At 33.2% G+C, this 22,929-nt stretch overlaps 4 protein-coding genes and 1 non-coding gene across 5 annotated transcripts; all 5 read right to left on the bottom strand.

Moving 5' to 3' along the window:
* Positions 1-22: 22 nt before the first annotated feature.
* LOC123203240 (chaperone protein dnaJ 10) lies at positions 23-3,815 on the bottom strand. Its single transcript, XM_044619520.1, has 10 exons — positions 3,540-3,815; positions 3,194-3,253; positions 2,796-2,878; positions 2,350-2,503; positions 1,742-1,871; positions 1,434-1,592; positions 1,166-1,344; positions 951-1,031; positions 589-732; positions 23-400 (listed from the first exon to the last, which is right to left on the bottom strand). Exons 1-10 carry the CDS (start codon positions 3,624-3,626, stop codon positions 320-322), a joined length of 1,158 nt encoding a protein of 385 aa, XP_044475455.1. The 5' UTR covers positions 3,627-3,815; the 3' UTR covers positions 23-319.
* Positions 3,816-4,325: 510 nt separating this feature from the next.
* On the bottom strand, positions 4,326-4,397 carry TRNAQ-UUG. The gene has a single exon. It is a non-coding gene; the product is annotated as a tRNA-Gln (tRNA).
* A 293-nt stretch (positions 4,398-4,690) lies between these two features.
* Positions 4,691-10,497, bottom strand: LOC123203498 (putative DEAD-box ATP-dependent RNA helicase 29). The gene is made up of 11 exons (XM_044619851.1): positions 10,029-10,497; positions 8,549-9,710; positions 8,385-8,442; positions 8,136-8,240; positions 7,257-7,302; positions 6,792-6,868; positions 6,589-6,641; positions 5,967-6,048; positions 5,821-5,877; positions 5,481-5,619; positions 4,691-5,210 (listed from the first exon to the last, which is right to left on the bottom strand). Exons 1-11 carry the CDS (start codon positions 10,402-10,404, stop codon positions 4,996-4,998), a joined length of 2,370 nt encoding a protein of 789 aa, XP_044475786.1. The 5' UTR covers positions 10,405-10,497; the 3' UTR covers positions 4,691-4,995.
* A 1,874-nt stretch (positions 10,498-12,371) lies between these two features.
* Positions 12,372-16,231, bottom strand: LOC123202665 (probable protein phosphatase 2C 11). Its single transcript, XM_044618665.1, has 8 exons — positions 16,015-16,231; positions 14,732-14,874; positions 14,443-14,541; positions 14,174-14,332; positions 13,699-13,785; positions 13,332-13,423; positions 12,921-12,992; positions 12,372-12,791 (listed from the first exon to the last, which is right to left on the bottom strand). Exons 1-8 carry the CDS (start codon positions 16,062-16,064, stop codon positions 12,663-12,665), a joined length of 831 nt encoding a protein of 276 aa, XP_044474600.1. The 5' UTR covers positions 16,065-16,231; the 3' UTR covers positions 12,372-12,662.
* A 2,411-nt stretch (positions 16,232-18,642) lies between these two features.
* Positions 18,643-20,316, bottom strand: LOC123202872 (putative UPF0481 protein At3g02645). The gene has a single exon (XM_044619024.1). It carries the CDS (start codon positions 20,314-20,316, stop codon positions 18,643-18,645), a length of 1,674 nt encoding a protein of 557 aa, XP_044474959.1.
* Between the last annotated feature and the right edge of the window lie 2,613 nt (positions 20,317-22,929).

Here is a 22,929-nt window from a genome sequence, read left to right as displayed (position 1 = left end):
TCGATACTACTCGAGGGAAGAATTTAGCATCAACAGCTTGACTTCCACATTGAGGTCAAAATTATAATTTATATATTTTATTAAAATATTCCCTTATACAATGAATGTTCAATTTGAAATAAAAAAGAGTTCCAGTTGTGCGTTCTTTTATGAACACAATCTTACAACACGGTAATGGCTTTTACCATTTTCTGCACTAAACAAAATCTTCAACTCAACAAGGTGGGTTTTGGCATGTTCATTTTTGCTCTGTTATGGGAGGAAAATGGCAGTCATTGTAACTATTAACTTGCGATACAAATCCTGTCATTCATCTGCATCATTTGTTTCTATACACGATTTCATCATCGTCCACATCAAATGCTGGGTTGCAGAGGCATCTGAAGAGTCTTCCAATACCCTGCAAAACAATAAAATGGAGAAGCTCAAAAACCATTCTTTCAGCTTCATCAAGATGAAAGTTCTTCCTTGGAAAGATAGATTAGGTAAACTTTCTTACCATTCATTATGTGTTTGTGTACGTTTGTAGGTGTTATTATTTTCTTCTAATTGGCTAATTAAATTATAAGTTAAAGTTTTTTAATATACCTGAGTGAGTAGAGGAGTGCGATAGGAAAGGGCTCTTGGTGATGATTCTTCTTCACTGCTGCTGTCAGAAGAATTTCCATCATCATCATCAGTATTGGCAACATTTTTCTTCTTCGATGTTCCAGCAATCTCCATTTGCTTTTCCTGGTTAGAAAGCAGAACCAGTTATTTGGTCATTTTTTTGGTTTGAGCTTCCCATTTTAAAGCCATGAGCATTCATTTCTAATATAAGAAGAAATCATTTGCTGTTCAGTAACTGTAAAAATCAGAAAAGGTAAAGAATAAGCAATGCAGTTTTATAGTTCATATTTGCTTGGAATCATAGCATGAGATTCTTCATTAAACCATGATAAATATTTTACCTGAAATATATTCCCTAGAATTTTCAAAGCTAGAGCCCGAGCTCTGAGTTCCTCCTTTTTAACATTGTTTTCTTTTAACACCTGCAGACAAATTTAATTGGAAAACATGAGATGCTCTAGTGCCAAAATTTTCCGGCACAATCAAGTGCCGGAAGACACAGACATAATGAGTAAATATGTCACTGAACTGAAAAAAAAAAAAATCAGAGATTTACCATTTGACACACATGTACAAGGGTTACTTCAATATCAACGACATTCAACTTCCACAAGGAACTCATCAATGTTTCTTTGTTTAAGCGGATGTGTGATTCAAGATCATTTGCAGGGCCACCGCCATCCATTTTAAATTGCTTGTGGATTTCTTCTTGAAGTTGCAGTAATTGGAAAGCACCTGGACTTATTATCTCAACATGATCAAGTGAACAAAGAAATCTGTGTCTGAGTGAAGATACAGGTTTTTGAAAGATGGTATTATGATACCTTTAGCAGCTGTGATCTGTGACTTCCAGAAGTGTCCTTTATTGCGAACCCACTCGGCAATGAATGGCACCCCAAGATAAATGGCCTTTTTTCCAAGCTCTTGAGCAGCCTGTCTTGAGTAAATGTAGCCAATGGTGTGCAATATATCCCGTCCAAAAGCTGTTTCTCCAGGCAACAGCAATCAGTAATTAGCATTATCATTTACTGTGTTATGCCTTACGTTGCAAAGTGTTTAACTAGTATTCATCAACATTTATGTCATCTATGAATGAAAAACAGAACCTGGAAAACCAGTGAGCAGAATTTACCAGCATCAGTCAGCCGTTTAGCTTCTGATTCTGCACGCTGTAAGAATTCCTCTTTGTCACCTCGAACATAATGACAAAGAAAATCTTTAAGCAGACTGGCCAACTTTTCTTCTCTTTCTCTCTGGATGCCCTGCAATGTATTTGTTGCATATGGCTAGAATTTCAGGTAAAAAATGCCATATGGAACTAACCATACGTGGTTGTTCCAGAACTAATTAGGCATAGATTAAAGCTATCCAGGACATACTCATCAAGTTTTGAAGGTTGGACTAAAAATTTTCATGGGCAAGGGCAGATCATTTGTTATGATCACACAATCAAAAATGGATAAAGATGAAAGAACAAAGAACTTAGATAGTCTGCTCAAGTGACATAAATTAAGATCCTTCAAATCATGATGTTCACTTAAAAAAATTAAGATTTAAAAATGACCTCAGAATCGGTGTAATGATGTCATATTATTAAAATAAGTGAATGTAATGAACTAAATTTCATATTTGAGCTGTCTACCAAACCAAAGAATCAATTGAATCATATTGGAAAAAAAAAATAATTTCCATGTTTAATTTTTATTTTATCATTGAATTATTTTTTTTAAACATACTTGCCTTCAATTTTTCATTTAGTTTTTCAGGACTGTCACTTTCCCCAGCTAATTCTGAAGAAGCCATAGATGCTACAGCTAAATGTCCAATGTAATCCTCGAACAGTTCACTTCCAAAGAGAAGAGCAAAGACAGCTGTGGGATCAAGCATGGTTTCTCTGAGATAAATAAGACATCAACTGTTAGAGTTGAAATATATCCTAATGTTTTTCAGTATAGAGATTATCTATCCAGAACCTTTTGCATCAATCAAAAATATTTTACTTCTACTGTAAATTTATGAAACCACAGCCTCTTTCTGATCTTCTTAACACTTAGTGATGCAATAGGCTAGTCAATAGAATCAACTTACAGCACCATATTCAGCTAGCAACTAAGCAGAATCCAAGACATTGTGAAAATCTAGATAAACTTAGCCCTGAAAATCTGAATAAGATGTAAAGATTACACCTTGATTTGCTGTGCTTTCCATTTTTGTCATATGCATTTCTTTGTACTGGATCACTTAAAACTTGATAAGCTTCACCAAGAACCTGCATAAATTGAGAGTTACTTGGTTCATTAATTTTATAGACAAGATAACAAGTAACTGTGACCACAAAATAAGGAATATATAAATAAAAGAAACTTCAATCATCATTGATAGACATATATGGCACTAGTGTGCCCCAGCATCCATGTTTGCAGGCATATAATAGGAAGTTGAAACATTAAGGCAAGTTGCTGAGGCTCCATTTGTTATTTCTTCTAGTAATAAGACTAGTTAAAGGAAAAAAAATTTTTAAAAGAAAAAAAGATGGATGAGAAGATGGATTCAGTAGAAACAGAATTTGAAGCAGATAAATTACCTGAAATCTTTCAGCAGCCTGAGGATCATTTGGATTTTTATCTGGATGGACTTGCTTAGCCTACACCAAAATGTCATCTCCCTTCTTCAGCTTTAACATATAGAGAACTAAATATCGCAATGAACAGGGCCCAACCAGGGGAAAAAAAAAGCAACCGAAAGATCAGAACAAAAGAAAGCCTAAAACCCTTTGATACATTATGCCCATGATCTTTAAGCAAGCAAATTATTTATGCAGATTGAACAACCAGTGAAGTGATCACCCCAAAGACAGGAGAAAAAATTCCACCTCAAAAACCATTCAATTCGATGCTATCTCTTATCGAACACAAAAAGACATATCAAACCTTAAGATAATAAGCCTTGCGAATCTCCTCTTCGGAAGCCGATGGACTCACACCGAGAACATTATAATATTCAGTTTCCTCCACCATTCTTGATCTTGTGTTGATGATGAGGAAGCCCAACAAAGCCTCTATTGTGAGGAGCACTCACAAATCTTAATCTTTGAATGTGAAAAGATGAAAAGGAGAGAGAATAAGATAAAAGTTAAGTGTGTGAGAGAGAGAATGTCCATTTGTTAGCCCCACGAGCTTCACTTGTCTTTCCAGTTCTTCACAGGAATAAACAAATACCTAAAAAGTTCTTTTTCGCGGGAGAAATCAGTTTTTTAACTGTCACTATTGTGGCGCTTATCATACAGTACAGTAAAGGACTAATTTAATTTTCGCAAGCAACTGATGAGTGCTGTGGGTGGGCTGAGCTTGGGCCTAGTGTGGGCCTTTTGATCCAAAATTTAGATGTGATTGTTGAAGAAGGGCCCATCCATTTGGGGTAAATTGGCCTTGATTTGGTGGCCACTTACTCTCTAGGTGTCCTTTTTGTAATACCCCGAAAGAAGTTGATGCATCAAAAAGGGAATGTGGTTGATTTTGCCAGGTATGTGTTTGTTAAAATACAATGAAATGAATGAAGAGAGGTTGCTTTTTGTGCATAAAATGGGTCAATGGGAAGTATATGCATGTGGGATGTATCACCAAAAATGAGCTCCTCAATGAAAGCATCTTTACTGAATCTGGACAACTTCTTAAAGGGGAAGTATTTTTAAAAAAAAGTTTTTAAAATGCTAAGATAGGTCCTACCGGGAGTCGAACCCAGGTCGCTGGATTCAAAGTCCAGAGTGCTAACCACTACACCATAGAACCAGGTGTCGGACGTCGGTTTCATAAATTTTTATTTGTTTTAATACTAACTAAACTTTCAGCTCTCCACAGCACCGCTTCCTTTAATTTAAAATTACCTCATCACATTCGTGTACAAATTTGTGCATAATATTGATATATATAGTTTTATTGTTTTATTTTAGGGAGACTTTTTCACATTTTGATTTTTCGGCTTCGACCAGGACTGACATCCGTCCAATTTTGAAGTCAACAGAAGCAATGCATACAGCTGCAGGGAATACAATCTTACATAAAAATCAGTCAATCTCCCCTGCTAAGGAAAAACAATTGAGAATCAATAAATAAAGATCATTTAACATAATGATCTATTCTCTATTACAGGGTACAGAAACATAGTCTATATAGTAGTGACCTAAATTTCCACACAAAAGATTGGCTTCCTCAAAACTACAAAATGAAAAGCTTCAAATTGCGTGTGTTGTTTTCTGGCAGAAAGTAAAGAAGCTTGCTCAGCTGAGATCAAAATTTCATGGAGTCCCTTTCTAATGATTCAATTCCAATAATTTTTCTGTAAACACTCGACAGCCAACTCACTAAAACAATCAAATACGGCAACCTTTTACTTCCTGCGCTTTCCTCCTTTTCCATTTTTACCAAATTTTTTACCCTTTTGAGCTTTGCTCTTCATATAAGATATTCTATTTGCCTTCTGCTGTCTCTCCTTCCTAACTTGTTCAAGATCTTTGATCTCTGAATGTACATGAGCATTAGGCACTGAACGCTGCTGCTTCTTGCCTCTAAAATTTCTTTTATCCCCCCTTAAGCGATGATCTCCTGCATACAAGCATGTTTACATAAGGTTCCTGTATTTAGTTTTGGAAGCTACAAAGCAGGCAGTTAAAATCCATCACTTGCCCAAACTATTTTCCAACCCATTCAAGGCCTAGCCTAATTAACAGGCTCTATACCTGGAGAGGATATTCAAGTCGGTAGCAAATGTTTATGTATTTAGTTAATGTTTTAAACATTTGAGCAGATGTTAACAATACGAGGATACTTTAAATCTAAAATAACTTTAAGGAGCTTCCATTGTCGGAGCATTACCTGAGAAGCTTGTGGATTCCTCAGCATTCCCTTCATTATTTGTTCCTTTAAGAGATACTTTCTTGTGAGACCTTTCTTTCCACTTCTTGTATATCCCAGTTTTTGTAGCTTTTACTTTAGCACCACTCTCTGTCTTAACCTACGTACCAGGAAACAAAAACTAAATAAAAATGAAAACACCCGGATTATTCTATTACTTATTCTGGATAATATAGAATTATTACATACACCAATAAACTCCATATATTTTCCAAGAAAAGAAAATGATTGATGATACTCAATCATCGGTTAGAGAAGTCAAACAGGAAAAGAGTTTTAATAAAAGAGAGAGAGAGAGTACCTTTCCACTGGCTGTAACTCGTTCACCATTGTTTAACTTGATGAACTTTTTACCCCTCTGCCACCCCACAGTCATTAGGCAAAAACAATGAAAATATATGACAAAGATAATAAATAAAAAAGAAAACAATCAAAAACTTGAAGTACCTTATCCCAATGATATACTGATTTCTGTTTCTGCAAGCCCTCACTATCATCTGCAACCAAATCTAGAACAGCAGCTTCTAACCTACAACCATGATTAGCACCCATAAATAACCAAAGGTTAGAAAACAGTGCTAGAAGTTCATCAATTGCATGCATTTAAGACTAAAACTGCACTAGAAAATTTGAGGTCCTCAATTCTGGGTGAGAAATGAAATTTAAATTCTTCAAAAGATAAGAAATTGAAAATTATATTGCACATCAACAGTTCACCACATTCATGCATATATAAACACATATACACAAATGCAGTGAACTTTCAATGTAAAAATATGAATGTCAAATTCTTGCTTATATATATTTTTTCAATACCCAAAAATTCTTAGAAATTCCCCACATGTTCACTTAGTTCTAAGCTAGGGGCTCCTTGTGGACACTACAACCTTGGTAATCCGACTTCTTGTGGGATATGATATCCTAAGTAAAAAACTGTCTTAATGGAGATGAATTATAGAAGTGGACCAGTTCTAAGCTAATTTAGTTTGAATAATGCATATTCATCACTAGGATATATTAAAAACAGTATGCAAATGAGAATAATACAATATTAAGTATCAATGTTTACCTATTTGATCCAAAGCCTTGGTCACCTCTCACTGACAGTCCTGCTTCCACATGCTGAAAACAATATAAATGTGCATAATACTTAGCCAGTTAATGAAAAATCTGCACGCTGCTATAACTTAAAAATTGTAACCAAGTAGTAATATTATAAGAAGCATTTTTTATTTTAAAAAAAATGGCATCAAAGGATTGATAGAAACATACGTGATTTGTTGGCACTGAACTTATAAAGAATTCCTCATCCTTGAAGCTCTTTGCCTTTCTTTTAGATCCAGAAGTTTCTGGCATCCAGAAAACAAGAATCAAGATATTAATGTCAAACAGAACAACATGCTTGTGTGGCTAGAAGGACCATTAATTTGTGATACCTAGTTTTTATTTAAAAAAAAAAAACGAATTGCTTTCAATTTTCTTCTGCTTCTATTTGAGATGGATCTCCAATTATACGTCTCTATGGGTAGCACCCCATCATTAAGTGAATAATTTCATACTTAAGACTTATAAAAACGTGACAATACTTATTATTTAAGAAAAGCTTCACAAACGAAAGGTTCACATATAGGGTTCGTTTGCCTCAAAAACTTTCCTCACAGACTACATATGTGAACAAGTAATACTTTTCTAATGAGAAAAATAATATGAATGTTAATAATAGGGAAGGATGCTCACCTTTTTTCTCCATATCCTTCAAAGAGTTCAATTCAGATTCAACTTCCTGCAAAGTGTCAAAGGATACATTAGCTAAATAGAAAGAACACAGAAAGCTGCCCAAAACTAATCGAGAGCAAATCTTGAAATCAGATTTCCAGATATATATATATAAGTTTATCAGTCAAAATATTGTTTTATCTTTCCTTTTCTGTATACTGCTGATTTTTAATCTCTATTACCCTTGCATGGCCTGAAATATATATATATATATATATATATATATAGGAAAGATAAAACATTATTTTGACTGATAAACTGGACTATAAGATATTAACAAGGCAAAAAGCTCCATAGAATAGATGGAAAAAAAAAATTCTATGTGCATGTGGCAAATGTAGTCATTATTATTATTTTTGGTTAAGAAACAAAATAAACTTATCACATTTTCTAGCTCCTCTAGGCATTCATGCCTTGTTTAGTCTCATATTAAAGTACCACTCAAACATTTCAGCGCTTATAAATATATATTCCAATATATCATAGCATCAAAAATCACACAACATTTTAGTAATATTTCTCTACCTCATGATCACCAATAATACATTGGAAAAATCCCGATAAGTCACTGTTATAAAGACATATGTATATAAACTTAATATAACATGAACTTCTGGCATATTAAAAGTAGGAATCCCAGAAAACCAGAAATGGCACAAATTAATCACTAAAAGCTGTTTCTCACCAATGATTGGCTTACCAGAAGTAGAAAGTAAAAGTGAATGATATATGGAGATACAAGAACAGTATGATGTAGTTCCAAAAAAAAAAAGTTTTGCTATGAAATGAATCATATATCAGCATTGAGCCTGCATTTAAAGATTCATATTAAAAGTTTACCTTCTCCACATTTTTAGTAGATCGCTGCTGATGTACCAAATTGATAATCTCCTCATGAACAGCTCTCTTCTTCTTCATCACATCAACCCATTGACTAGCTGAACCCTGCAATAGAATCAGGAGAAATAAGAGCATCATCCAATATGTGAAGAAAATAAATTAAATGTTGAAGACATCTATAAAGCGACTGGAAAAATTAAATTCAAGTCACTGTTCATAACCAGAGCACCATTAAGTTAAGAAAGCTACCTGCACATGCTTTGATCTGGCAGCTTCACCTTCTGCTTCCAGAATGGTCTTCTTAGGTCTAGAAGTATACAAATATCATTTTAAATGCTAAAATACAGCAGTTTGCATTATCAAACAAAAAAGAAAAATTGTGTTGATGTACAAGAAAAATCTTTACCACTCACCTAAAAGCTTTCAAGCGTTCAGAAAAGGCCAGTGCCATTAATTCACCACCTTCCAGAACATTTTTGAAGATTGGATGCAAACCTGCAGGGGGTAAATCCTTCAATCTTCTAATGGATTCCTTTGCCGGCAAGGGTTTTGTCTTTGAATACAAACGGAAAGCATTTGTACAAGTTCTCTGCAAAGACGTCAATTCAGCAGATGAATCAATGATTTCTCTAACACGATCTGAAACAAGATCAATGACTTTCTGGGGAAAACGCCCATAGACAGTTTCCCCATTTGCAACTGCTTGATCAATCTTGGACATAACACCATCCATATCCTGTAAAACCTCTTCCTCAGTGGGTGCAGCCCTAATTGGTTTTGAGAGAAACAGATGAAGGTCTAGAAGGTATGGCATATCCTCAGTTGTCATAAAGGAAAATGCGGTACCAGTACGGCCAGCCCTAGCAGCTCGCCCAACTCGGTGGACAAAGATCTTAGGCTTTGGCGGAAAGTCCCAGTTGATAACATTATCAAGCAGTGGTATGTCAATACCCCTAGCCGCAACATCCGTCACAATTAACAACATAGTCTTCCTATTCCTAAACCTAGATATATGAATCTTACGAGCATCTTGATCCATATCACCATAACATACAGATGGTTCTATGCCGTCCTCCTTGAACAATATATTAAGGAACTCCACATGATGTTTTGTGGAAACAAATATCAATGTCTGCTGCTCAGGACCAATTTGCTCTCTTATCAAATACAGCAATGCTGCATATTTTTCTTCCTGCCGTAAGGTGAAAAAGGTAAGCTTCAGGTCTGGACTAATCTTAGTGTCCACATCAAGCCGCACAAGATGAGGATCTCGCAAACCAGCCTTGGCAAACTCAGCAAGAGCACTTGGTAATGTAGCACTAAAAAGCAATGTCTGACGGTTTTCACTGAGATGGGAAAGAATCTTATGCAACTGCTCAGCAAAACCCATGCCAAATAGACTATCAGCTTCATCAAAAACAACATACTCCACTGTTTTCAATGACATATCATCAACCTCAGACAAATGGTGCATCAGCCTACCAGGAGTTGCAATAATAATATCAGGGTTCTGAGCTAATTCTTCAAACTGACTTTCCATGCTATCACCACCGACTAGTAAACTAGTACGAAGATCTACAGCAGAAACAAAAGATTACAATACTTTCCAGAAACAATATCAATCATCTTATTTTTTTTCATAACTTCCATCTGAAAAGCTTTATCAAAAGCAAATGAAAATTACTACTCTATTTTTAGCTACCAATTAACAAATATACTAATTAGTGCAGGGCCGCACCATGGGCTTCCCTAAACTGATTTTGTTTTGTTAACAACGGCTAATTAGAATTTATACTTATTAACCTCTAATAACAAGCAATAACATCATAATAGAATAAAAAGCTTGGAATTAAAAAACATTTAAAAGAATATTTTCATATAATTAAGTTTTACCAGTATATCTGCCCAACTCTTTGGTAAACTTCAAGGTCTGTAGAGCCAAGTCACGCGTGGGAGACAAAATGAGAGCTCTGACTCCACCCTGAGGCACGTGCTGGTTTAGCCTCTGAAGCATGGGAACCAAAAACGCCGCCGTTTTGCCGGAACCTGTGCGAGCCATGGCTACGACATCAACTCCAGCGAGAATTAAGGGCATGGTCTTGCGCTGGATTGGGGTGGGGACTTTGTAGCCCTTCCGCTTAACTCCTCTGAACACATTAGGACTCAAATTCAATGACTCGAAACCTCCGGATTTTGATTTCTTCTTCAGCTTCTCTTGGCGTTTAAGCTCCGCTTTCGAGCTCACCAGACGATGCGCCTGCGACGACATCGTATTAAGGCTATCGAAATTTTCTCCGGAAACAAACGGAGGCAGAAAAGAAAGAGGCTGGAGCAAAAAGTTTAATGTTCTTAATAGGTTAAACCCTTCAGGTTAATTTTCTTCACCCCTTTTATATTCAAAACATTACGTATAAGCCCGAAAGGGTATAGCTGTAATTATATACTGTGCTGGGGCTGGGGAACAAAATCAGGGGGGTGCGTAATTTGATTTAAACAGTAAAATCAAACTGATCATTTAAAAATTATAGTTTGATTTGTAAAACGGTTTGATTTGGTTGAAAATTCTTTTAAACTGTTTTTTTCAGTTTGAGTTATAATTTGAACGATTTTTAAATTGAATTAAACTATAAACTATTTTTTTTTAAAATACATATATAAAATTATGTTTAATAAAATTTTTTTAATAAACAATTAAATATATAATTTATATTTTATTTTCTTTATATATATATTTTATCTTTATTTTATATATTTGTATTATATTTTAAAAAATTATAATTCAATTAATTTTGTTAAATAATATACTTATTTAAAGATGAATGAGTTTAAAATATTTAAAATAGTTAAATTATATATCAAAAATCTAATTTTTTATATAATATATTATATATTATATTATATTATCATATAGCCCACAAATTTTAGGAACGTACCAAGGACCACAACCCAATATGATACTATTGATAAAAATAATTAAAATTAATTAAAAATTAAAAATTATATTTTTGATAAGTTAGTCTGTCAAAAAAAAAATCCACTACGTTGTAGGCTGTGCCTTGGGTTTTGAAAATTTGTAGACCTGTAATTTTACAAACCTACCGTGCAAATTTGGCACAATTCAACCTGATGTGACTTGTTGATGACTAATTAGAATTATACTCTAATAACCCATTATCTATATAAATACAAAATTACCCTTATCCACCCTAGACGTTCTTGAAGTCATTAAGTTGTGCCATGGTAAAGTTCAAACCTTTGAAAAATCAATAATACTATATATTTAATTTTTATGGATAATTTTATATATAAATAATAATATATTATTATATAATTAAATATATTTTTTTAATTATTTAATCATATAATAATACGTTATTATTTATACATAAAATTATATACATAATATTACTCTTAAAAAATATAATACGTTAGTTATATGATGCTATATGCTATAAAGTAAAATTGGTTTTATTATATGTGATTAGATGATCTTATTGTTTACATTAATTCTAATGAGTAATATTATGTGTACCTATTTTTGATACATAATTCATATACACAGTAATGTATCATCATGTAATTAAGTGATTTTAAAACATGTGTCATCATATGATAAAGAAATATCTAATCAAATGATGACACCTCATCTATGTACATAAATTGTATATCAAAAATAAGTATACATAGTTTTATTGAATTCTAATTCAAAATTATCAAATTATTAAATTATTTTAAAATAGATCAGTTTGTATAAGTAAGTTTGTAAGAATTCTTATCGTTCTTGACTAAAATTTAAAAGCATTTGCACTTAAAATTCAAGAGAATTTTATGACTAAAATAACTCTTGAACCAAAGAGGGGGAGTATTATGACTAGTGAGTAAAATAGGTTGGAATTACTCTCTCACTAAATGCAAATAGTAAAAACTGAGTAATGTTATATACACAATTTTTATGTATAACTTTATACAAAAACAATCACGTATTATCATATAATTGAATAATTAAAAATCAAAGATAAATAATACTCAATCATACTGTAACACATCGTTGTTTGTACACAAAATTTTATTGGTTGTGAAAAACACATAAATCTTTCCCAATTCGTCTTAGATTCCATTCAAAACTCATTACTGTTGAATTGGTTTAGCATTTCATCACAGCAGTTAAAAGTGCAGAAAAGAAAAGTTTCTCAGTACACTTACAAACAGGCTGCAAAAGACCATAGGCACGACCGATTCCATAAAGAATTTGTCACATATAAAAAAATCAAACATACATTAACAGGTCACTTGGGTCCAACATCTTGCAATTTCAGATGTTAGCCTGGCATATTAATCAAGAAGTGCATCCAAATTCCAACGGGGCAACAAAAAAGTGCATCAATGGAAAATTCTTCTATTGTCCTACTAGGATTCTTGTTGATTTTTCAAAGGTCACAAGCGAAAAAGCACTAACTAAGAAGGTATTTCAGTAATGTGTATGATGGGCATGGTCGTAGTCAGAAATCGAGATCTTGATATGTCTGGTCATGAGACCTCAAACCGGACCACGACACAAGTAATGTTGTCAGAGCTCCCTCGGGCGTAAGCTTCTTGTATGAGCTTCCTTGCTGCAGCTTCTGCATCTGCTATTTCTTGCACTACATCCACAGCATCCTGAATCCAATCACCAAGATATAAAAGAGATGGAACTACCATAAGTTGCTATGGAACAAATAGCATAATAAAAGAAAACATCAATATATTAATAGTAAAATAAGTCTAGTTATAGTATCCAAGACTCACCTGATTCGATAATACATTCCAAAGTCCATCACTGGCAATGATTATAAAGTCCACACCCTCGATTTCTTCTTCCTAAGCATTATGCAAAGCAACATGAGGAACAAGGGAAAGGTCTCGTGCAAGATGTCAAATACGATTAAGCATACAACAAAAATTTCGATACACAGTATCTTCACATATGGATTGGTATATGAAGTACTCTGAAAGATGTCAAAAAGAAAATAAAACATGCAAAGTTAATGGGAAATGTTGCCATATAAATTTAATTTACATAAAAATTCCATTCTTAATTTATTTTGCACCTGTTAACGCAATTCCAAAGTAATCCAATCTGCTACTGTAATGGTTTTGATATAAACAACACATTCTCAATGCAACAGAGCAGTCAAGTTATATAGAGCCTTGCATTACCTGAACTTCTGGCTCAGCAACTACATATTGCTTAAGTAGTTTGTCTCCAAATGCACGAGAAACAGCAAGGACACCGCCAACTCGCCATGTTCCTGCAATGATAGAAATGTTTTTTTTTAAGCTTCAAACAGTGCTATCAAGATAAAAGGCTCCCAAAGCTTTAGTCAAACTAATTAATTGACAAACTATAGAGAATAAATTTAAGGTAATCTACAAACCCAAACATCTAGTATTGAAACCAAATTTTACCCCCCAAAAAAATGAATTATAGAGTATGAGTAAAACAATTGTGATCTGCATACATCAGAATACAAGACAGCAGACAGACAAAGATTCATACATATAAGACTAAGAAAAAACATTTTACCTGTCCAAATAACGAAACCTCCAGCCTCTTCAATCCTTTGCCGTTCATCAGATCTATCAGGTTTATGATCAATAGATAGTGGAAGCGCTACAAAAAAAAATATTTTTTTTATCAATAGCTAAAAATTTCAACTGCTAGTTATACATTGTTGTTTTAAAACAAGTCCATGTAAAACCAGACCTTCATAAATGTCCTAGTGAGACAACTTTATTGATGTTAAAAAGGCATCTATCAATATATATGAAAGAAGATTTTTGCTGACCATCTTCATTTTCTTTTCAAGTTGACTTTGCAACAGAATTAGACTGAATTTGGTAGCCCATTATTTGTCCTAAAATTATAATTGGATGGAAATGGTGATTGCTTATTTTGAATTTAATGCATGCTATGTACAGGTTCACTACTTTCTAATCCAATTAATGTGATTCCAGACTACCGAACAGTAAGTTTCGTCCACAGTAGAGAAGACAGCTACCTGAACCAGCTTTAGAAGCAACCACTCTGGAATCACCAACATTTGCAACAAGCAGCCGATTCCCTAAAAGCATAGCAGTTGATGCAGTTGACCCAGCATCTTTTTGCTGGCCATTCTCTTCATTAAGGTAATCCAAATCCGTCTGTCTGAAAACTTCAACTGCAATAAAAGATTTATGCCCATTTGACTATCCACACAAAAAATATCCAAAATGAAATAAAATATGTTATCCAAATGCTGAATTAAGAAAAACTGAAAATTATTTATACCAATAGCTGCCTTTGTGTCTTTGATAAAATCTGGATGACTACTTAAATTCTTGAATAGGTTGTTTTTTAGATACTCTGCAGTTCTGGCACCACCATGACCTGAAATGGAAAAAGGAATTCTTTGTAAAACCCACCAAATAGAAAGGTAGTAAATCCACAGAACCACTACAACTGTTATAAGCACTGATTTAAAAAATGATAACATGTAAATCAGAAAGGAATGAAGGACTGTCAACTGTTGTTTGCTGTAACAAGTAAAAAAGAAATCACTAAAATGGCAACGACATACCATCAAAAACTCCAAAAAAGGCAACCATCTGACCATCAACTTCAGATATCCTTGTCTCATAGAAATCCTCCATTGAAGCTCTTTTACCTTTAAAACTGGAATATCCATAGCTGAACTTTGCAGATTGCCCTCCAGTGAGAAAGCTAAGAAAATATAATGCAACTGATAATTATTCATCCATGTAATATATATCAATTCTCTATAGCAGGGTCAGAAAAGTGTACACAAATTGCCAGAGAACAATTCACATAACAGAGTTCCGCAAACTTGATGGCCAGCTAGAGCAATGAATCCCATTATCTCAAAATTTCATTTTAATTTCAGTTTAGCAGTCCAGAACAACCCAAAACTATTTTAAGTAATACAGTAGGTTTGTTTCAAGTCAAGGTTCAACAAGAATACCACATAGTCATACAACCTAAACCCGATAGCGCTAAGTTCTGCTAAAGATCTCCAGTAGGTGACATGAATCCAACAAATATAACCCATGAGCTTTTCCAACCTAGTAGTTTTCATAATTCCTGTTACTTCAACAAAAGATGTTTATAAGTTATTTATGCATAAAGCTAAAAGACATGTATATTAATTGGTTAAATTTTGAGATTTTATCAGGGTTCCAACAGAAATTTATTTGCAAAAAAAACTATGAGAATTTATGAACTAAATAGTTGCTGTAAATGATGCAAGATAGGAACATAAAAGTAATGTAAACAGTGAGCCACATGCAGCAACTTCAAATTAGAGGAAGGAACACTGCTTTATAACTGTAGGGAATCCATTCTTCAACCACAAATCACTTAACTGAATATTAACCGATTCTTGTAATTCTAAAAATCACACAAGCACAGCTATAAAACTTGACTCTTACATAACCTATTTCCACGGGATTTATGCAAGACTCCAACAAATGCCCAAATTTATAATGTAGCTTGAAAAACGTGTCATAACTTCATATTCAAAAATCAAATTCAACTACTGCCTTTAGACATAAAGCGTTTTGACCCAAAAAAAAAAAATGTTGTTAGCTTAGAAGCTAGAACACGAAAAGTAGACTTTTTTCAAAGTAGGCATACTCACATCCCAAAAGCTGCATATTTTTCACATTAAACATCTGCTTTATACATAGATTTGATTCATTAACAGCCAAATAACTAATCAATCAATCAAATCCTTCACAAAGTCAAAACGGAACAAATCCGAATCAACATACAACATTAGATTTAGTAAACAACTTAACAAAACCCCAAACAAGGGGAAATAGAAAAAAGAAGGTGAAAAAAAACCTCATGCCGCCACCACTGAAGAGGGCATCTGGATCCGGAGGCGAAATCATAAGCGCTGATGATGGGGCATCCCCGTCGGGGATGGGTCTGTCAGGTTGGCCGTCGAATGAATAAATGGTGGAGGAGGCGGTGGCGGAATCTATATGATATAAAATTATATACTTTTGTGGAATAATGTTAGTTTAATTTGTTAAAAGGGTGATGTTGGCTCGTAGTGTCAGACACTATGCGCCACCGTTTTGGCCTCATTTAAGCAATTTTTTTATTCTAACCAAGAAGAATCCATCAAGAAAATTTCAAAACAAATGAAATAATTTTTCCAACTAAAGTGTTTGAGCACATAATATTTTTACAAAAAGGGTTATAGTTTGAAGTTGAGCTGATAATTTTTTAATTCGACCATAATTATTAATATTTTATTATACATTATACGTATAATATTATATGATATGATATACATTAAAAAATAATATATATTTTAAAATATATTAAAATTATATAATATAGTTGAGGTATATTTGATATTTCGCAAAATGGTAGAGGTGTATCAAAAAAATTTAAGAATTTTAAGAGACATTTATGATTTTTTTAGGGATGGATAATTCAAATTTTTAATATTATTTTTAAAAACAAGTATCCTATTATATGATACAATACATAATACACAATTCGACTATCATAAACACAACTCATTAAACCAATATGATATAAAAAAAATTGGGTGAAAACTAAGTTTTTATGCACTAGTAGAAGTTAGACACTTGAAATGTTGAATCAATTATACTTTAACGAGACATTAAGGATGCTCAAATCATGGGTTGAGTATACAATTGACACTGTAGGCTGACGGCCAGTCATCCGGGATGATATAATATCCTCTAAGAAAAAACATGAAGAATGTCCTAGTTCAATTTAAATAGATATAAAAAATACTAAATATATCTATGAATAAACATTAGAAATGTTGATGATGCAATTATAGTAGAGGAACGTCAGGATGAATGTTGTTATTATATATTGTGGTTTTCTTGCTACGTCGCTTATGGAATGTTTTTATACTCATAAGCTCCTCAGGTTTTATACACACAATATTTGACATTTATTTAAACAATTTTCACACAATACAACATTGAAGCAAAGTAATAAAATATTATCTAACTAGAATCTTTAAATGAAGCCTATAGTAGATTAACAAGCTATTATAATGTCCTTCATTTAGGGTTTATCTATACCGACCATATTTGACTTCTATTTTAACACATTATTTGATACTACAATATTCACACAAAATAGTCAAATATAGCATACTAAAAATCTTAAATGAGACTTTAAGAGTTAATAAAACTGATTAAATATTAGAATTTCTAAGGTGAAGGTTTGGGTTAAAAACTCTATCATTAATGTGGGTTACCCAATATCACAATATTCAAACAAAATAATACTCAATCATATAATAATATACATTAAATATGTATCTATTTGTATACTCAAAAATAGGTATATATTGTTTTATTGTTTATTTAATTATGGCCAAAAGACTTATTCCCACCTAAGGTATGGTCTAAACTCAAACTCACCCCTGTTAAGTTTCAAAAATCTAAATATCTATCATTCTATTAAAATTTTCTGTTAGGTTAAGGGAAAGAACGCCATTTAGAAAAAAACATATAAAGAAAATAAAATTTTATCTAATTCTATTCCCTTTACTTCAACTTTTCTAATTTTTAAAAAGTTATATTTTCTCCTTTAAGATTTATTTTTTTCTTACTTTTCCATCCATTGTCTCTCGTCGCCATCTTAAGCTCAAGCCTTTCTCCCTCTCATTGGCACTCTCTCTCACTCTCAATTTGTTTGTCATTTGAAATCCAATCGTCTAGCTTCATTCTCTCACTTTCATCTGGTTTCGCTCTCTCACTCACTCTCATCTTCCAATCGTTTGTTGCCGATTTCGTTCAAGATACAACGATTTCAAATTGCGTCAAACGATTCGCATGAACAAAGAAAGACAAAACCAAACGATTTGGTTTACTCTTGATGAATGAAACTAGACGACCAAACATCGACAATGAGAGATGAACGGATTTCAAACAACAAATGAATTAGGACTAAGAGAAAGCATCGACCAGAGGGAGAGCGGTTGGGCTGAAGACAATGGTTGAAAAAGTAAGAAAGAAAAATAAACCCTAAAAGGGAAATATAACTTTTTATAACTAAAAAAGTCTGAAACTTAAATAAAATATTAGATTTTTAAACTAAGATAGGAAAATGAAATAAAATGTTAATTTATTTATATATTTGTTTTCATGTTTTTGCTTTTAATTCAATTGGATAATTTTAACAGAAAAGTGGATATTTAAATTTTTAAAATTTAATAGACGTGAATTTGGTTTAGGTCGAACCTTGGATGGGAATAAGTCTTTTTGCCTTTAATTATTAGCATTGGATAAAGGAAAACCATACCCACGCATGCAACATTTAATATCAGCTTAAAAACGGGGCCGATAATTAGCTAAGCTAAAATTTTAATATTAATTACATTACAAGATAAATCATAAATAATAAAGCAATGCATATACAGATACCCACATAATCATCATATAATTAAATTATTCATAAAATAACACTTTATCATGTCACGTGTGGTGATAAATGATTAATCCAATTGGAACAGCCATAAACCGAACAAAAAACCTCCACAGCGGACAGCAATACCAGAAGGTAAGCTCCAAGAAAAGTAAACACCGGCAATGAACTAAACACGTATTTCTTCATCGTCATTTTCATCTTCACTTTCCACAATCCTGAATAATATTTTTGTACACTGTCAATTGCCTTATCAATAACCGGAACCCTGGTCATCGTAACGCTCGAAGTCATTCCATTCCAAAGGTTCGCCACCTCTTCATCACTCTTCAGTCGATTCAATATTATCCCTGCCTCCCTCAATCTCTTCACATCCTCCGCCGTATCAACCAGACCGTTCATCAGTTCAACGTAACGCGTAAATATCATTGTTTCTGGTGCAACTGATGCCTCGTATGCCACCAGATTCCTTAAAACGACGTCGGAGTTATCGTCCAAATCCACTACAGGAAGATAGAATTTGCCATTATTTTTGTCGAACTTGATGCTCTCTAACCCGCCTTCTGATGGAGAAAACTTGACACCGATTTTGGAAAGTTCTGTGACACTTGGAATTTCGATTTCTTCGATCGATGGAGTTTCGTTTTTTATGCTGGAAACATTTTCGGCTTCTTCGGTGGCGTCTTGAGTTGATTCCATGAATGCTTGAATGGCATTCGTTTTGTCATGAAACAACCTTTTCAATATGGTACAGATTATGTCATATAATTTTGACTTGGAAATTCGTCCTAGAAAGTTGATAATGGATGAATAAATCAAAAACATAAAGGCTAATATTGCCTTAAAACATTTGATTAAGCAGCTCTTTGCGTTGTGAAGATCATCATGATTTTCACCTTTTCCCTTCTGGTGACCAATTTCTTCAATACCGGCTCCAGTTTGAACTACCTCCGGCGTAACCGCGATGTAGAGAAGCTCCAGAAGGTGAGATTGGCTCAAACATTCGTCTCTGAGACGTTGGTTATCTCTGATTTTCAACGGAGATAAATCTTTACAAAACCCCATCAACATCATGACAAATTCTTCGTCAGAATCCCTGTCATCACTTTCATGTTTGTTGAAGACATGCACCTTTTTAATCAAAAAGAGAGGAATCTGGTTCTCCATCATAATAATGTCCCTAAGTATTGCTTGGTGCGCCGATTTTCTTCGAGTGTAATCGATTAAATGAGTCGTCAAAGATGACACTCGAGTGACCTGCGGACCTCCTCCCTTTCTGCGTGCATAAGGTTGAAGATACTCCAATAAAAACGCGGCATCGATTGCCAACATCCATGACAGTGTTCGGCGGTCAAAATCCAAGAACCTGTGAAAACAAGCACGGATTATGGTGTCTTGTTCGGCGAATTGGTTTACCAAATCGTGGAACTTGGCGCAGGCGCTCTGGAGTTTTTTCTGCGTTCTTTTCACTGATATGAGCTTGTAACGCTCCATCTCGAAAAGCTCTAAGCGGCCGTGATGGTAAGGACCGATGGCAACCATGTGGGGAACGTAGGCTTCCGGTTTGGACAAAACAATGGTTTTTGGCACGTTGAAGATGCTCACAGCAACGCTAGTTTCATCAACGTTACTCTCGAATTCTTCTTCAAGGCTTCGAATTATGTCTATAACCCAATCCTGATGTTGTGGGAATTTTCGTGGACTCTGCACTGAAGCCATCACAGTTGAATCAATTTAGTACGAACTAAAAATGTGTTAAGTTCTTGAACGCACAAGAACTGCCACTCAAGAGTTCCCTTTATAATTAATGTGTGGGAGATAAGGGATGGAATAGTAGTAAAAATTAGCGGCTCACCATTTTTTACACATGTAAGTTGTCGTTGCCTTGTCTCTATCATAAATCAAGGCAGACTCTTCACACCGTAAGTGTCATTCCATGACAGAAAATTCAATTTCTCCCAATGCAAAACAAAATGTCACCCTGTGGGTAGCTTGGCCGGTGAAGACGTGGAATTTCTGGATAGGGTTTAGGTTTACATTTGTTGGTTTCGGACTAAGATGAAACTTTTGATATATCACTAGAGTCTTAGCTATTTGGTGAAGTCAAACGTTTAAACAAAAAGGACCGATTCAGACGATATTCCCCTTTATAAAAAAAAGTAAAATGTTGCTGCCCCAGCGGATGCTGTATACAATGGACAGGAAGAAAATTGATTTTGTTAAGAATTCCAACGGAAAAATATTGACTATAGAAGACAATTTGGGGCACATTTTTTACATGCTTTCAGAATTTGCACTATGAGTAGTCAAGAAATGTTTTCAAAGATAACAAGGAAGACAAAACGTTAAGTGACCTTAGAGAACATTGTTTTTTAACTCTTTTTCCTGGAAGAATCCTGAATTTTGGATGGGACCATAGCGTAGGTGACCCTCAACTGAGCATGTGAAAAACATAGGACATGAAAACAATCTGAGCATGCTGAGATTTGTCGACACTATAATTTTGTCCTGAAGAAGCCAAAACCAGCAGGACTCTGTTTTCTATAAATCCATAGTTTTTGCGTTTTTTCAAGTTCGTTTTGGGTTCTAGTTTCGTGACAACAAGAGTGTTGCATGAAAGATTTAATTTTACATAATAAAAATATATTCATTCAATTAATCCTACTTTGCGTGCTGATCATTGGATAAGATCTATTGAATTAAAAATTTAAAGTAATAAAGGTACTTAATACATCATATAATATAAATTCATAGAGTTCACTAAATTACTTGCATTGGAGTGACTAGTTTTTCATTTTTGAAACCTTTTAAATGACAATTTTGAAATGGTAGAGTTTTTTTATCATGGTTGCAAAGAGGAAATCTAACCAATATGCAGTAGGTTATTGAATCACTTTAAAAATCTAATAAATTTTAAAATTTACATTGATATGTCTCTTTAAATCATAACTTTTAGCTATATTAAACTTATTCAACACTTAAGTATATTTGTAAGCTACTATTGAACTTTCAATTATTTGGTTTTACTAAAACAAAAGTTATAATTAATGTAAGTTCATGTAAGAAAATTTTTTAAAATTCTTCCACTTCGATAATATTAATTATGTTTTTACTTTATTCTTAAGAAAATAAAACAATTTTTTAGTTTGATTAACCATAATTTTACTGTTTTAAAAAAACACAAAATAGTTCAAAGAGATAAATAACACCACAATCATCGATCTAATTAATATGATTTTCAACAACAAACCAAGACATCACTAATGTTTTTAATCAACATAAGATTATTCATGAACATAATTGCTAATAACCAAATTAACATAGGTAAGCTATTTGGGAGTATGGTAAGAATAACACTATCAAGTTATCACAAACAATATTATATCACTTAGTTATTTTTATGATTTCTCTTTAACCTTTATATTTAAAAAAAAATAAGAGAAATCATTTTGTTTCTAATAAAACTAATGACTTTTAATAAAATCTGTATGTTTTAATCTTACTCAAGATATCACGAAATATACAGATAGAAGTGTCACAAAGGTTTAACACAATACCTTGAATTTCACTGCTAAAGGCCCATAAAACTATAGCTTTAGACTTTAGGCAATGAAATCATAGCCACCGCAAATGTCTCAGCTGCATTAGGTAATAGACAATAGTTTATATTCGATTAGTCAACAGTAGAAATAACTGCAACATTAGTAACCCAAGTGCAATAGTTTTAGTGTGATCAAAGCTAAGGGTTTGTTTAGTCCCTTGTATAACGGTTTCGGTTACTAAAGACAACAATTGTTAGGAACTTTAGACAACGATTATAAGTTATTTTAAGCAGCAGATTATGTCATTTTAAAGCAATTTTTATTTAGCTAAGACAACGATTATCAAAGACATTAGACGACGGTTATAAACTATTTTAAATAACAAATTATTTCATTTTTAAGCAACGATCATTTAGCTAAGACCATGATTATTAAAAACATTTGATAACAGTTTTAAATATTTTAAGTAGCAGATTGTGTCATTGTTAAGCAATGATTATTTAGCTATAGTAGTGGTTCGTAATATTGTGAAGGCAACAATTTTAATAGTTAAACCAACAATTATATATTTGTTGTTGCATTAGTTATATGTATTTAATACAACAGTTTGTGTACATGATGTAACGGTTTTATTTTGTTTTGTTTTTTGTTTTGCCCTTTATTTAATACAACAGTTTGTGTACATGATGTAACGGTTTTATTTTGTTTTGCCCTTTTTTAAATAGAAAATTTATGGATTAAAGATGTTAAAATAGATAATCAAATAAGAAATAGAAGAATAAAAAATAGA

The sequence above is a fragment of the Mangifera indica genome, chromosome 19 (assembly GCF_011075055.1).
Source record: "Mangifera indica cultivar Alphonso chromosome 19, CATAS_Mindica_2.1, whole genome shotgun sequence".
In the NCBI taxonomy this organism is placed as follows: Eukaryota; Viridiplantae; Streptophyta; class Magnoliopsida; order Sapindales; family Anacardiaceae; genus Mangifera; species Mangifera indica.
The sequence above is the reverse complement of the archived record's forward strand: the minus strand, read 5'-3'. Positions and strand labels throughout refer to the sequence as shown.